The following is a 13,967-nucleotide window of genomic DNA, read 5'->3' as shown; positions in this document are numbered from 1 at the left end:
TGTACTTAAGTACAGTAACGAAGTACTTGTACTTCGTTACTTCCCACCACTGAAATTTGGCCATTTGATTCATGGGTGCTGGACCACTGATGCATCTAAAAGTTCTTTGGTCATTCTCTGGATACAAAAACGTCCTTCTGATTCCTCATTTGACCTGTTTCTTACTCCACTCATATTTCTCATTCATCATCCTACCAGTACTTTTAAAACAGCAGTTTCTCCACTGAGTTAAATTCAGTCTGAATAATTCCAACTCACAATATACGTCACAATTAAAGTTTATCCTTGAGAGCCGGTAATCAGACTTACAAGGATAAACCGAATCCATCTACATGTTGTCCTAGTCAGTAAAATTTTTCTCAATATAATTTGACTAAAAACACAAATAATTCTGCTCTTTTTGTTTCTGTCGTTCAAGTTTTACATGGCGCTACTATATGCTGGAGAATGGTTGTGTTTTTTTGTGCACGTGTGAGATTGTTTCTCACACATGAGAGGATTTCTGCTGGAGAGGAAGGCCCACCAGCTACAGACTCCACATCTGTTTGTAATTATATAATCTGCTGGAGCTTTAAGAAGCTGTCTGTGACCAGTCGTTACACAACATTCAGTCTTTCCTCATAGAGTCAAGTCAGCCATATCTTGTAAATATTTACTTCTTCACAGTTAGCAGTAAATAACTGTGCTTTGCTCCATGTTTACTCTTTGTGCTTTTTTTTTTGCCTCTGAGGTGGAGCTCAGTCTAATGGCTTCCACGCCTCCCTCACGCGATCCTTACATCAAACCTCTTCCTTGTTATGATTCCGTAAGGATATCCATTCCCTCCATGATCATCCACAGCAGCTCTCTCACTCTCAGCTTGCCTGCTCTCTGATGCACTCTGTTCGGGAACCATTTGGAAATTACCCGGGAACTCAATCAGTACCAACCATAACCAGGATCACTCCCTCCCTTCAACATCTGCTCTCCTTCCCAGAACCGTAAGTCATTATTGCTTAACTGCTTTACAAAGATTAATTTCCAAGTTGGCCTCACCTTTCCTAACCATTAGACTTCCCAGATCCCTTCTCCGGATCAATCTGTACCCTCAGTTCTCTCTCTCTCCACATTGAGAATCTACATCTCATTTTCAAGAGGGACCAGGGCAGAAGTCTGGAACACGTACACAACAACCTGGTTACATAACCTGGTTATAGCTCTATGTCTAAGTAACATATCTAAGCTCAGATTGTTTGTGTTTGTAATGACCAAGAGAGGTTGCCAAAAAAAACAACAACCTACAGCTCTAGAAATCCATATTTTTGACTCTTCTTGAAGCATCACTGAGAGCTCAGTTTCTCTTATTATGTCTTTTGAAAAATTGAGGAACAGCAGCAACATTATCATTGAGCTGGCTGGCTTTGCTTGCTATCAAGCCTGCATAGCAAAGAAAGACCATGGATAGCGCCAGAACTATTGACACCTGTGTCTTCAACAATAAAGGCAAAGGTGTATGAGTTGGTAAGTTAGACTTTTTTTTAATCCTCTCTTACCAAGAAAGAAATGGTAAGTTTTTAAATGGTCATGTTGTCCTTATGTTTGTTATGAACATTGTTAGTATTGCCTTAGTAACACTGCAGCTCTATGCATGTGCACGTCAGTGTGTGTTTAAGGTGTTGCAAAGAACAGCAGACTACTTCCCTTACTGCATCCTTCATGCAGCCAGTGCTTAGCCTCAAATGAACAAATAAACACCATTGTTGTGGCCCAGTCCTTACTGGGATAGTCCAAATATTAAGCGTAGTTTAATTAAAACAGAGCAAAACCTGAAAGACTGAAGTAATTCAGAAAACCAAAACTTCCCACTTGAGTTTTTACTAAATAACTCCAAAGAAAGGAAACATTCTGTTTACAGAAGTAAAGAAATAGCTGTAACCCCAACTTCTGTGTGGTTGCAAAGCACTTCATTGCAATCACAATATTTTTCTCATGAGAATCGACTCCTTTGAATGTTGATACATTGATTAACCAAACATGTGGCGGTATTATCTACTTACTTGGAATAAATTGACAGAATCTAAGAAAAAACAATCATGAACCCAACTTGTTGATTGATAACTATACTGCCAAAATTAACTTTGCCTTCTGAAACTTTTCTGTCATCCTAAGCATTAACTGAATCCTGCAACAAATTTTCAGATAAGGATTATGCGACTCTACAATTACGTCACAGCAGGAAGTTGAATGAGCAACACTGATTTCAACCTCTGCATTTGGACGTCTAAATGCGACCTAATGCATTTATTTTTAATATTTTTTCAACCTTGGTAACTTGACTAAAAACAAAACAGAATTTTAGGAAACAAAACTAGCATGTGTTTTGTTTCTTTCACTTCCTTAATTTCTATGGTTTCATAGCGTCCTATTTAAACAAAACATTAATTTAAGAGCACACTTGCTGTTAAGAAGTGTATATTTGAAATGGATCATATTCTATTTAGATGTAGTGTGCTGCTATTGGTCACATGGAATATATCAATCCAGTAACTTCCAAACCTTGAGAGCTAATCATATGTGACAAGTTCAAAGTGTGCCAAGAGCACCTTGGTGGATATTTAGATAAACCACTCTGTTCAGCGGCTGCGTTTTAAACCACAGAGGATACCAGCCTTCCCCTAACATGTGAAAACTGTGATGGCACCAAAGACAAAGATACAAACAGCTTTGCTCAAACAAAGTCTCTTAAATAGTCTCGTTGCAGGGTGGAAAAAAACAGACACTGCTTCGTGTTTCGCAGATACTTGCGCTTCCACCTGCCTCTCTGACCACAAACTGAAGAAATTACTGCAGAGCAGACAAGGAGAGAAAAGGTGTGAACAAACAGGAACCTTTTGCACATAAGCTGAGTGAAGGGGAAATAGACATTTAAATGCAATGCTCTGACAGGTGTCATGTTGCATGCATCTGTGGCTGTGCAGACGGGAAAAGCAACACCATGAAAAAAAAAGGTGTGATAATATATCTGAGGTTCTGAAGAGAGTGACAACCTCTCTGAAAGGGGTTTCTGATGAAATCATTAAACAAGAGATTTAACACAGATAAGGGGCACAAAAATAGATTAAGTGTATTTTTATAGCACTTTCATTATGATCGGTTATAGATAACTTCATTCATTCAAATTTCACTCCTTTGGATTTGACTGTGTTGTCAGGTGATTGATTACAAAATGTTTTTAAGCTGGTATGAATCAATTTCCTATATTTCCCCCTACTATATTGAATAGCCTTTTATTCTATTAATATGTCATAAAAATAAAGGGACAGACAACATAACCATGATCATATATTTAAACCCATCCTTCTTACCTACAGTAATTTTATTTTTTATGAACTTATGCAAGCAATCCAGGTTTCATTTGCAGAGAAATAGGTCTCATTATGACTAATGTCAAGTTCTAGTTTCATGTTTGCTGTGCTTTGCAGTTGTCTTGTTTCTACTTCTCTTGCAGTTTGCCCTCTTATTTATGTGGAACTCCATTTCTTTGTTTACTTTTTTGGGGGGTTTATTGGTCATAAATTGTTGAAGATGAGAGAACAATAAGATCCCCATTTTACAAAATACTGTAAAAGTCAAACCTGTGAATAAAATCCAGAATTGTATTTCGATACTTGCAAAGATTTGGAACGACACTGGTCACAAGGACATTTTGTTTTTCTTGGTGGGAAAAAATTTAGAATCAGTTCTTGGACATGCACTAATTTTCTAAGTATTTGAAATGCTCTTCATTTATTCAACTTGGTCCTCTGTTAGCATGTACATTTCTATATTTTCACTGACTTTGTAAAATGATCTTTTGTGCCTATTTTCTTCATTAATATTTCACTCCTTTGAACGTAGGAATTTTATTAGCAAAAATAACCCTAAAACGCTCCCACATCATATGTTCTCTGAGTATCTGCTGACAGTCATTCACTATCATATTGGTTAGCAGCACATAGGTTTAGAAACTGGTTCTTCCTCATGTGAGGTTAGTGCGCAGGGCAGCAAAACCAGCACTTTTTCTTTTATGTTCAGCCCGAGCCAAAAGAGCAGCTCGTCAATCAAAGTCTGGTATCTGTTGGAAGTGTTTACTGCAGTGGTGCTCAAAGTCAGTAGAGGGCCAGTGTCAGAGTAGCTCAAATTGTTGAGAGTATGAAGTATAAATACATCAAAATCGGCCAAGCACTTCTGGGGTTGTTTACAGAGGCTACAGACCTTGGTACGGCTATGCTGAGTTCGAGTCCCATCCTCGATTCCTTTTGCCATATGTCTTTCCCTCTTGCTGTCAGATTACTGTTGCCTAAAGGCCACTAGTGGCAAAAATTATGTATATAAAAAAACAAACAATTGACACTGTAGCATCATTTTTATTCACGTCCCGAAAGTAAATAAATAGTTATGTAAATTGACGATGACTAAAGATATGTTGATTAATTGCCTTGAAGCCAGTATCGCTGCAGCAGATTGTCTTCCTTATAAAAAAAGACCTTCTTCAGGGATTGGGTTGAGTTCATGCCAGGGCCAGGATAAAATGGCTTGGTGCAATGTGCCAACAGTCAAACCAACATGGTGGTTGGTGGTTTTGTGAGTTTATGATGTGTCGGGTAAATCCGTTCTGTCTTTCAAAGCAGTTTTTACTCTTTGTTTCTTCTTTCAGTACAAAAGGATTGCTGATGACAGGAGATGAATCAGTATCAGTTCTATTCAAATTGTACTGTTGAAAGCTTTCTCTCTGTTACCAACTCCAGATGTCTGTTGTTTTTCTCTATGTCTGAGCCAAAGTAACATAAGCATTTGACAATAGCTGTAGTCTTCTTGCATACCTCTAAAGCAGTGCTTCTCAAACTTTTTCAGGCTGAGGACCAAAAGAATCGATTCGCTGGGGAACAACACTCTCAACAGGTATGACTTGGCTTCCTCCGATCATATAAGTAGTGCTGATGTTGTTTTCGTTCCACTGGTGTTTTCAGTTTTTCTTTTGAGTGACCCAGTTTTAAGCCATGTCTCCATTCTTGTTTTTAAACACGATCCTTTGGTAAGCTAATTGTACGCGTCACACTTTGAGCTCACGTCATGACAAATCAACAGTCATTTACAGGCAGCACCCTGCGGACAGCAAAGGGCGGCTGTGGACCACCAGTGGTCCAGGGACCACAGTTTGAGAAAGGCTGCTCTAAAGGGTGGCGCCTCCCCCCTCCATCCTCAGACACCTGTCTAAATGTCATATCAGACAGCAGATGAATCAGTTGTGTCAGTTCTATTCTATTCTAAATGTCATATCAGACAGTTAGACAGTTTTGTTTGATTTGGACAGGTTGTAGTGAAATATGTGAATTTCGCTCTGGGACTAATAAAAATATGTACATTCATTCATATTCATTAGTATTTAAACTTTACTTTCATCCCACATGTAGTACAAGTTCGATTTGACATTTAGCATCAAACTACGTATGAGAAAACAGAAAACAGACCAATAGAGTTTCAGTGGCTTGACAGGGCAGCAGAGAAAAGGTAGTGTAGTGCAGTTTTACCATAGCAAGTAAAACACAGACTGTATTAAAAAATAAATCACTACATAGCATTCTGTCTGGGTGATGCAGTGTTTGGGACAGTGACTGGAGGTATAAAGCATATGAAAAAGAGCAACAAAACTAGTTAAAAGTTGAAAGCTTTAAGAACTGTAGCATTTTCAATGGCAGTTTTTGTCAAAAATTGGTAAATAATTGCTCTCAAACAGACTTTATCAGTCATTAATCGGGTCTCACTAATTACTCATTACTTGCTCCTTCTCACTGTATGAACTTCCAAATGAATCCTCACTTAATGACTTGAAATTGGAGCTGGAGATTGTACTATTGCTTTTTTTTAACTCTCAAGTTATTTTGTGATGCACTGAAATAAGTTGGCGCATTTTAATCACCTATTTTTCTTCCTTAATTTGATCTCAATGTATTTATCTCTAAACAACTGCTGAATGTTGGCCAAATCAAAGAAAGCTGAAAGCTGATGAAACTTCCTCTTCTGAAAAGGAACTAGCAAAGGAAAATACTACGACATTAGATAAGTATGAAACGTGATTTTCCTGAATTAGTGTGTACTCCATGTGACTGGCCAGGAGACTCGCACATGATCTAAATTACAAAATTATTTAAATTCCTGTGAGAAAAGCTGACCTTAGCCATTCCAAATGTCAATCAAAATGTTCAATAAGAACATTTTGTGAACATGTCAAGAAGTTGTAACATCTTACACTTCCAGAAACTATTGCAAAAAATAAAATAAAAAAATCTGATGCACTGTCTTCGAATCAATATTTTTATGATTGAAGGTTATTTATTTGAACAAAAATGAAATTGTACAACTAATTTAAATGACCTAAGGGAACACCCAAAGACACAAAATGTAACGACTGATGAACATATCCACCCAGCTACAAAGCCAGCACTCAGGATCAGGCATTTCTCTTCAAGACATTTCTTTTAAATTGGTTCAGAATCTGAAACATAGTTTGTAAGTAAATGAAACTGATGAGTCAATCTCAGGTTGAGTGTATTGAAATTCTGGAAATGTCATAACATCAGATCTTCACATATTCGCTTCTGTATGGTGGTTCCAATTCATTTGTCAAGGTAAGGCTATGACCTACACAGATAACTTTACGCGATAATATTTCCCATTCAACATAATTTCAAGAGTCACAATTTTAAGAAGCTGAGAAGACTTAAACTTCTCACTTCTTAAGTAAAACTGTGCTCTATATACCATACAACATATGCTCTCAAGATCTTTTCTCACCCACAGCAGATCTGTGGCAGCAGAAAGTGGTTTAGTGAATCTGTCAAAAACAAAAACAAACAGAAGCAAAGTTGTGGAATAGTTTGTGTAAAACTCGTTAAACCTGCAGCATTTGCAAACCCAGTTCAGGAATGGTTTCTGAGGTACGTTTTTGGTTCACAAAAACTAAGTTCTGGTGATCTGCTAAACTGGGTTCTGCATATTTTTTTTTTTTATAGTTGCTCAAACGTTTTTGAATCCATTTGACAGATATGCAGGACAGACCTAGGGTAAAGTCTTTGTCAGTGTTTTTGTTGTTGCTTTAAGTAGACCTTAATTAGTAGGACTTCTTCAATTAGATTTTCTAAATACACAAAGTTTAATGTTTAATAAGAAAAAAAGCTAAATCCCCCCCAAAGCTACTCCCCACTCACTTGAAAGGTGTTACGTTTGACGCTGTGGTTCTTGCTGTGGTGTTTTTTCTTCCTTCTCTCTCTCCTCGCTCTCTCTGTGGCTCCCCTACATGCTGTTAATAGCGGCACTGGATTGTAATAAGCACATTTCTGCTGAGCACCTGCGAGACCTACAATATTTGACTGATACAAATTGGTAAGTTATTTACTTCCTTTTTTCAGAATTGTCCTACTTTCAGTACATAGTAAGCCATTGATGAGCATACGCAACTTTTTATTTTATAAGATTAACTTTCAAATTTGTTTAATTTTATGATTTTAATTTTAAGTTACAGCCCAATAAATCTTCCGCATGTTCTGCCATTATATTCTGGAAAGTTGACTTGTGATTCAGCAGGTGTGCAGTTACGTTTCCTTAAACAGTTGTGATTTAATGTTTTAAAGTGTTTTAAAGTGTTTTAAAGCGTGAACATTTTGTTGGTAATAATTTTGACAGTAACTGATAGGAAGTAGTAGTGTGAAATATGGGGCAATGACACCAAAATTGATGGTGACAAATGACGATGTGCTGATAACTTTTCGGTATTCATAATCCTGAATATTTTTATGCAAATTGCAGAAGATTGTTTATTGTAATAATCATGTTAATGAGAAAAAAAAAGAAAAGATAACTATGAATGTTATTATGTTATTTTTCAAAAATTTAAACCATATTTGATTAAACCAAACTAAAGTGTTGCACTCACTAAAGTGAGTGTCATAAAAAGAAAAAATCCTTTTCCTCACAGGCAGAAATATTGTCATGCTTCAGTCAAAACCAATGTGAAAATAACTAAGTTGGAGCTTAACAGACTGATAGCACCCCCATGTGGTTGGATCCAAGCTTAACAACTCAACAAACAAACCAAAGTAAAAACTTTCCTTTTTCTTTACAGATGGAAAAGATGAGCGAGGCTATGAATCCACCAGAAGAAGAATACTGGTGGATCGACATTATTGATAACTTAACAGACTATAACTATTCTAATGGTAGTGACATAGAGGGAGGAGATGTTTGCGACCTGAAGAATGGCACATATTTTGAATCCTTGTTTATACCAACTCTCTACTCGGTGGCGTTTGTTGTTGGTGTCTTGGGGAATGGACTTCTGCTGGGAGTCCTCTTTCAAAGCAGGAAGCGTTGGAGTGTGACAGACACGTTCATCCTTCATCTGGCCGTATCAGACGTCCTGCTGTTGTTGACCCTGCCCCTCTGGGCTGCACAGGCTGCAAGTGAAGCCGGATGGGAGCTTGGTACTGCCCTTTGCAAGATTACTGGAACTGTTTTTACGGTAAGAATTTTACAGTTGAAGTGACACCTTGCTTAAATGTTCCCTGTATTTGATTTTTTGCTTTGATTTGTTTGGATTTCAGATCAACTTCTACTGTGGGATTTTTCTCCTAGCCTGCATCAGTGTTGATCGTTATCTATCCATCGTCCACGCTACCCAGATGTACACCAAAAGGAAGTCTTGGGTTGTTCATGCGAGCTGCGTTTTGGTGTGGTTGTTTTCTGCCATCCTCTCCATCCCTGACTGGATCTTTTTAGAAGACACGGAAGATGTCAGACAAAACAGAAAGTCTTGTGTTCGGGAGTATTCAAAATACACAACAAATGCAGAAAAGATGATGAAATTAAAAATGGCAGCACGTTGGCTGTACCATGCTGTAGGCTTTTTATTTCCTTCATTTGTTCTGGTCTTCTGCTACTCCTGCATCCTGTTACAGCTGCAGTGCGGCTCCCAAAGTCTCCAAAAACAGAGGGCTTTCAAAGTCATAATAGCTGTTGTGGCAGTTTTCTTTCTTTGCTGGACGCCATATAACATGGTACTTTTGGCAGACACAGTTCAACAAAACAACAATACAGGAACATGTGAGACAAGAAACTCTATGGACATAGCTCTGACTGTGACTTCGACTTTGGGATACCTTCACTGCAGCCTCAATCCCATCCTCTACGCCTTTGTGGGTGTGAAGTTTCGCCGACAGCTACTCAACATCCTAAAGTCTATGGGCTGCAAACTGAAGACAAATATAAAATTAGAGTCTTTCACCAGGAGAAGCTCCATTTGGTCAAATTCTGGAGAAACCTCCAACTCCATTGCAGTTTAAAAGGAAAAATATATAAGCTGCTTGTTTTTACAAAACAGACTCTCAAACATGTTAAAAACTGACAAGAGGACAGATTCTTCTAAACATCGATGAACTATCTCACTTGACAGTGACATTAAAGGACAGTGGCATTTAGCAGACATGTTTTCCCTATTTGGCACTATGCATATGTTATATGTCAACAAGAAACATGATGTTTTTGCATTTTTGATAACCAGGCAGCTACCGGTATGTAAGATATGGTGACTTGGGTTACATTGTTACAGTGTTTTATATACTTAAAGGACATTTTGTATATAGTTTCTTATTTTGCTACATTTGATTGCATTAGTTTTATATTGAATGTTTAATTGCGGAATAAAAACATTTTTATTCTTAAAAAGTGTGTTTGATTCAGTTTACCATGAAAACTTGCAATCTTTATGTGAAGTGATAATTACTAAAATAAAAAATAATAAAATATAAGGTTGTCTGCTGTCTTTGTTTATAAAAAATTGAACACCACTTAGTTACCTTGGACAGGTTGTCATTAAATTTTTTTCACACTTAGGTAAAGCAGAACATCGGCTTTGTGATTTTTTTTTTTTGTGGTTTGAGCAACACGCACATTCTACAAACTGAGGAATTACTTGTTCCTTTATGTCTGGCACCACATCATTTTCAGGAATTCCCACAGCTCTTCTTCCAGTTAAAATCAATTGATAAAATCTAAATACATTCATGCTTTTGCTGTTTGGAATAAAACTCAAGATAACACAGCTGCACTTGTTTCTGGATCGCAAGTAAACAATCCAATTTAAACAGGAACATATGAACCTTAATTTATTTTTGTCAATTGTAGAAGATGGGAAAATAAAAAGGCTTAAAGAAATCTACAAAAGTTCCCCGTTTGTGGTCTCGGTCAAGAGGGGATTCCTTCTTTGAATGGATAGTTCCTCCTTCAGTTCTATTGTAAGCCATCCAGAATCCTTTCAAAGCCATTTCTGCCCAGTTTGTGTGACCTACAGCATCCAACAACATACAGTTTGGTAAGATAATTTATGCTGTGTTTATTTTTTAATGCTCAGATCTGATTCTTTTTGTACTTAAATTCATTTATAAAATTATGTCATTGATTTAAAAAAAAAGTTTGTTTCAGTTTCAGTTTAGGTATTTCAAACTAGAGTAAACATAATAACAATAATGAATAAACTACACAGTGTTTTACAAGTATTGCAGGAGTGTTGAAGTTGGAAAAAGGCTTCAGGTCTTTCTGTGTGAATTTAGCTTCACAGTTGTTCTGTGGTTTCTCTGGATCCTTCCTGTGGTTCAAAAACATTCACATTAAGAGAACTACTAGTTCTATACTGACTGCAGCTTTCTGATTTTGACTGTGAAGAGGCCACTGTCTTAGATCACCAGTGTTCCCCGGGAAAGACTTTTTTAATCTTTAACTCTGAGCTCAAATGAATAGGTACAATAAATGAGTGAGGGAGATTTTTGTTATAAATTTTAATGTAGATCTTTGAGTCTGTGGTTAAACACCACCATTGATAAAAAAAAAAGTGGTGGCAATAAACCAATGGGGTCATTTCTGCTTCAAGGAATAAACATTTATTAGACATTTACCATAAGATCAATCAGTCAATCAATCAAATTTTATTTGTATAGCACATTTTAGCAGCAAGGCATTTCAAAGTGCTTTACATAATAAAAAATAAAAACAACATGTGACATTGAATGAACAGTGAGAAAGAGAAAGAGATCTGCATTTCTTTCCCAATAGTGCCCACCCATATTTCATTTTGATGTGTGGACCATTTTCACTTCTCAATTTCTTCTCGGTTTTTCCTTCTATAGTTCACGGAACTCTTCATTCAACTGTAAACTGGACAGGATTCCCAGTACTGGTATCTTAGTGAATCACCATTGGTAGGAGGAAAGCTCTAGTCATTTTGCTGCTCTATGGTCCAAACCTCAGGCAAATGTATATTGCCTGAGGTTGTCAGGAGGCAATTTAAACAGAAATTTTTCATGGATCTGATTTTTGCTGAGCTAAATCCATGGTGGGGCGACCACTTAGACTTGATACATCTTATGGTTGGTTTCTAACTTCAGAACTCGATGAACAAACCAACACTAAGTAAAACAATCTTCCTTTCTTGCAGATGTGAATTATGGAAGCTGCTGTGACATCATCAGATGAACATCCATGGTGGGGCGATCTTGTAGATGATTTACCTGATTACTATGGCAACGATTCGTTTTATGAAGACAACGGTTACGAGGATGCTGATGTTTGCGACCTGACCAAGAGTATGGATTTTGAGGCGGTGTTCATCCCAGTCCTCTACTCAGTGGTGTTTGTAGTTGGAATCCTGGGAAATGGATTGGTGATAGCCGTGCTAATGAAGAACAGGAAGACCTGGAGCGTGACAGACACCTTCATCCTTCACCTGGCTTTGGCGGATGTCCTGCTGCTGCTGCTGCTGCCGCTCTGGGCTGCACAGTCTGCGAGTCTGGCTGGATGGCCCTTTGGCACCCCGCTCTGCAAGATCACTGGAGCCGTGTTTACAGTAAGAATGTACAGTGAGGAATATTAGCTGAAAGTGCAACTATGTCTCAGTGTTTGACTTCTTATTACTTTCAGGTCAGCTTGTATTGTGGGATTTTCCTCCTTGCCTGCATCAGCGTGGACCGCTACCTTTTCATCGTCCATTCTACCAAGATGTACACTCGCAGGAAGCCCTGGGTGGTGCAAGCCAGCTGCTTGGTGGTGTGGTTAGTCTCCCTGATCCTCTCCATCCCTGACTGGTACTTTTTAGAAGCCGTGGAAGATGTGAGACGAAGCAGAACAGAGTGTGTTCATAACTACTTTAAGATTAGTCCAGAATATTTCTATATCTTGAGAATGACAGCCCGGTGGCTGTACCACACTTTGGGCTTCCTGCTTCCTTCATTTGTTTTGGTCTTTTGCTACTCCTGCATCCTGTTGCAGCTAGGGTGTGGCACCAAAGGCCTTCGAAAGCAGAGAGCTTTCAAAGTCATCGTAGCTGTGGTGGCTGTTTTCTTTATCTGCTGGACTCCACTTAATATCACACTCATTGTGGACACAATTCACCAAAACAACAATAGTGGAACAGCATGTGGAACAAGAACATCTCTGCAGATAGCTCGGCTAGTGACTGAGAGTTTGGGGTACCTTCACTGCAGCCTTAATCCTATCCTGTACGCCTTCGTAGGGCTGAAGTTTCAACATCAGCTGCTGAATATCCTGAGGTCTATGGGCTGCAAGCTGAAGACTAGTTTAAAATCTGAATCTTCCTTTTGGTCTGAGTCAGCTGAAGCCTCAAGCTCCATTGAAATCTGAAAGACTACATTGAGGAGCTTCAGTGTACTCATCATCAGAGGCATAAATATAATAAGTTTTACCATTTTTGTCTAAAGGAATAGCCAAATATCCAGACATAAATATCGCAAAAGGTTGTGGGGAGATAAATGATGTAATTTCTCTTAAGCTTGCAAAGTAATGTTCATCTAAATACATTCGTGCATTTTTGCTCAGTCATATCAAACCTCCTGTTTCCCTTTATGTAGAAAAATTAATTGGTTGCAAACACATGTACCTATTTTTCATTTACTCCAATGTTATTTCTTTTCAGTTTACATATCTATACTTTGTCTTTATATTGCAAAGGTTTGAAAACCAAAGTCAAAATTCTTGTTTGTTAATACAAACTGGGTGAGTAGAGCTGATTCTGATTCTAATTTTCTATTTCTAAAATGTTACAAACAAGACACATTTGCTCCAAAAATGGTTTCACAAAGAAAACTGAATCTCTCTCTGCTGATGCAGGCTGCACAAATTAAAACAAGGGATTTCACTTTGAGATTTAAGAGGTATGCAGATTCCTCTCTCATATGATGCAAATCAGATAGAAAGCTAATGACAAACTGTCTCAAGCAGAAATCGAATCACACTGAACCAGATACTTTTTATCACAGTTTCTGTTTGTGGTGAGTAAATTGCTTCTGTTATATTTTGTAAGCAGATTAAATAATAATAATAATAATAATAATAATAATAATAATAATAATAATAATACATTTATTATACAGTTTTGTTTGATAGCACTAGTCCTTCAAAGACAAAATGATTTTTATTTTTAAACAAACAGCTCTTGTGAATCATTGACAGATTACAATATGTGGTGCTACTTTTATAATGTTTCTTTTTGCACAGTCTAAAGTAAATAAATTGTGAAATGTGGATATAAGCTAGCCTGTTTTTCTGAACTATGAATGCAGAAAGATAAATGTTTTCAAGGAGAGAAACTTTGGCTCAGTTGCAGGGGGAAGATGATGGAAAGTATTTTTTTAATCGGTTTCAGACAAGTGCGGTTGTTTGGATCATTCTTAATTCATTCCACATGTTTTCATCTGGAGTTGAAGCCAGACTGAGAGCACAGCCAGCACCAGTTCTTAAGAAAAACACTGTTTGAATCTGATTTATTATGCATGTCTACCTACGCATTTAGAATCATCCACAAACATTTTATCTAACTGTTTATTTTAGAGGTATTTAGTAATAAATATATCTGTGAGAATGTTAATATCAATTTGACACTTCAA

At 37.5% G+C, this 13,967-nt stretch overlaps 2 protein-coding genes across 4 annotated transcripts; both read left to right on the top strand.

Moving 5' to 3' along the window:
- Positions 1 to 64: 64 nt before the first annotated feature.
- LOC106960000 (C-X-C chemokine receptor type 3-like) lies at positions 65 to 13,400 on the top strand. Of its 2 annotated transcripts, XM_015052906.1 has the most exons (4): positions 65 to 980; positions 4,873 to 4,920; positions 11,504 to 11,911; positions 11,986 to 13,400. In XM_015052906.1, the coding sequence occupies exons 3-4, from the start codon at positions 11,513 to 11,515 to the stop codon at positions 12,703 to 12,705; spliced, it is 1,119 nt and encodes a 372-aa protein (XP_014908392.1). In that variant the 5' UTR covers positions 65 to 980; positions 4,873 to 4,920; positions 11,504 to 11,512; the 3' UTR covers positions 12,706 to 13,400. The 2 variants fall into 2 exon arrangements, with proteins under 2 accessions (XP_014908392.1, XP_014908400.1); XM_015052914.1 differs by lacking the exons at positions 65 to 980; positions 4,873 to 4,920 and adding an exon at positions 10,264 to 10,384.
- Positions 4,953 to 9,821, top strand: LOC106959985 (C-X-C chemokine receptor type 3-like). Of its 2 annotated transcripts, XM_015052894.1 has the most exons (3): positions 4,955 to 7,401; positions 8,141 to 8,536; positions 8,619 to 9,821. In XM_015052894.1, exons 2-3 carry the CDS (start codon positions 8,141 to 8,143, stop codon positions 9,354 to 9,356), a joined length of 1,134 nt encoding a protein of 377 aa, XP_014908380.1. In that variant the 5' UTR covers positions 4,955 to 7,401; the 3' UTR covers positions 9,357 to 9,821. The 2 variants fall into 2 exon arrangements, with proteins under 2 accessions (XP_014908377.1, XP_014908380.1); XM_015052891.1 differs by having other exon boundaries at positions 4,953 to 8,536.
- Positions 13,401 to 13,967: the final 567 nt, after the last annotated feature.

The sequence above is a fragment of the Poecilia latipinna genome, unplaced genomic scaffold (assembly GCF_001443285.1).
Source record: "Poecilia latipinna isolate Pla-1442-1.1 unplaced genomic scaffold, P_latipinna-1.0 Scaffold54, whole genome shotgun sequence".
NCBI classification, from domain to species: Eukaryota; Metazoa; Chordata; class Actinopteri; order Cyprinodontiformes; family Poeciliidae; genus Poecilia; species Poecilia latipinna.
This window is presented reverse-complemented; position numbering and strand designations above follow the sequence as displayed.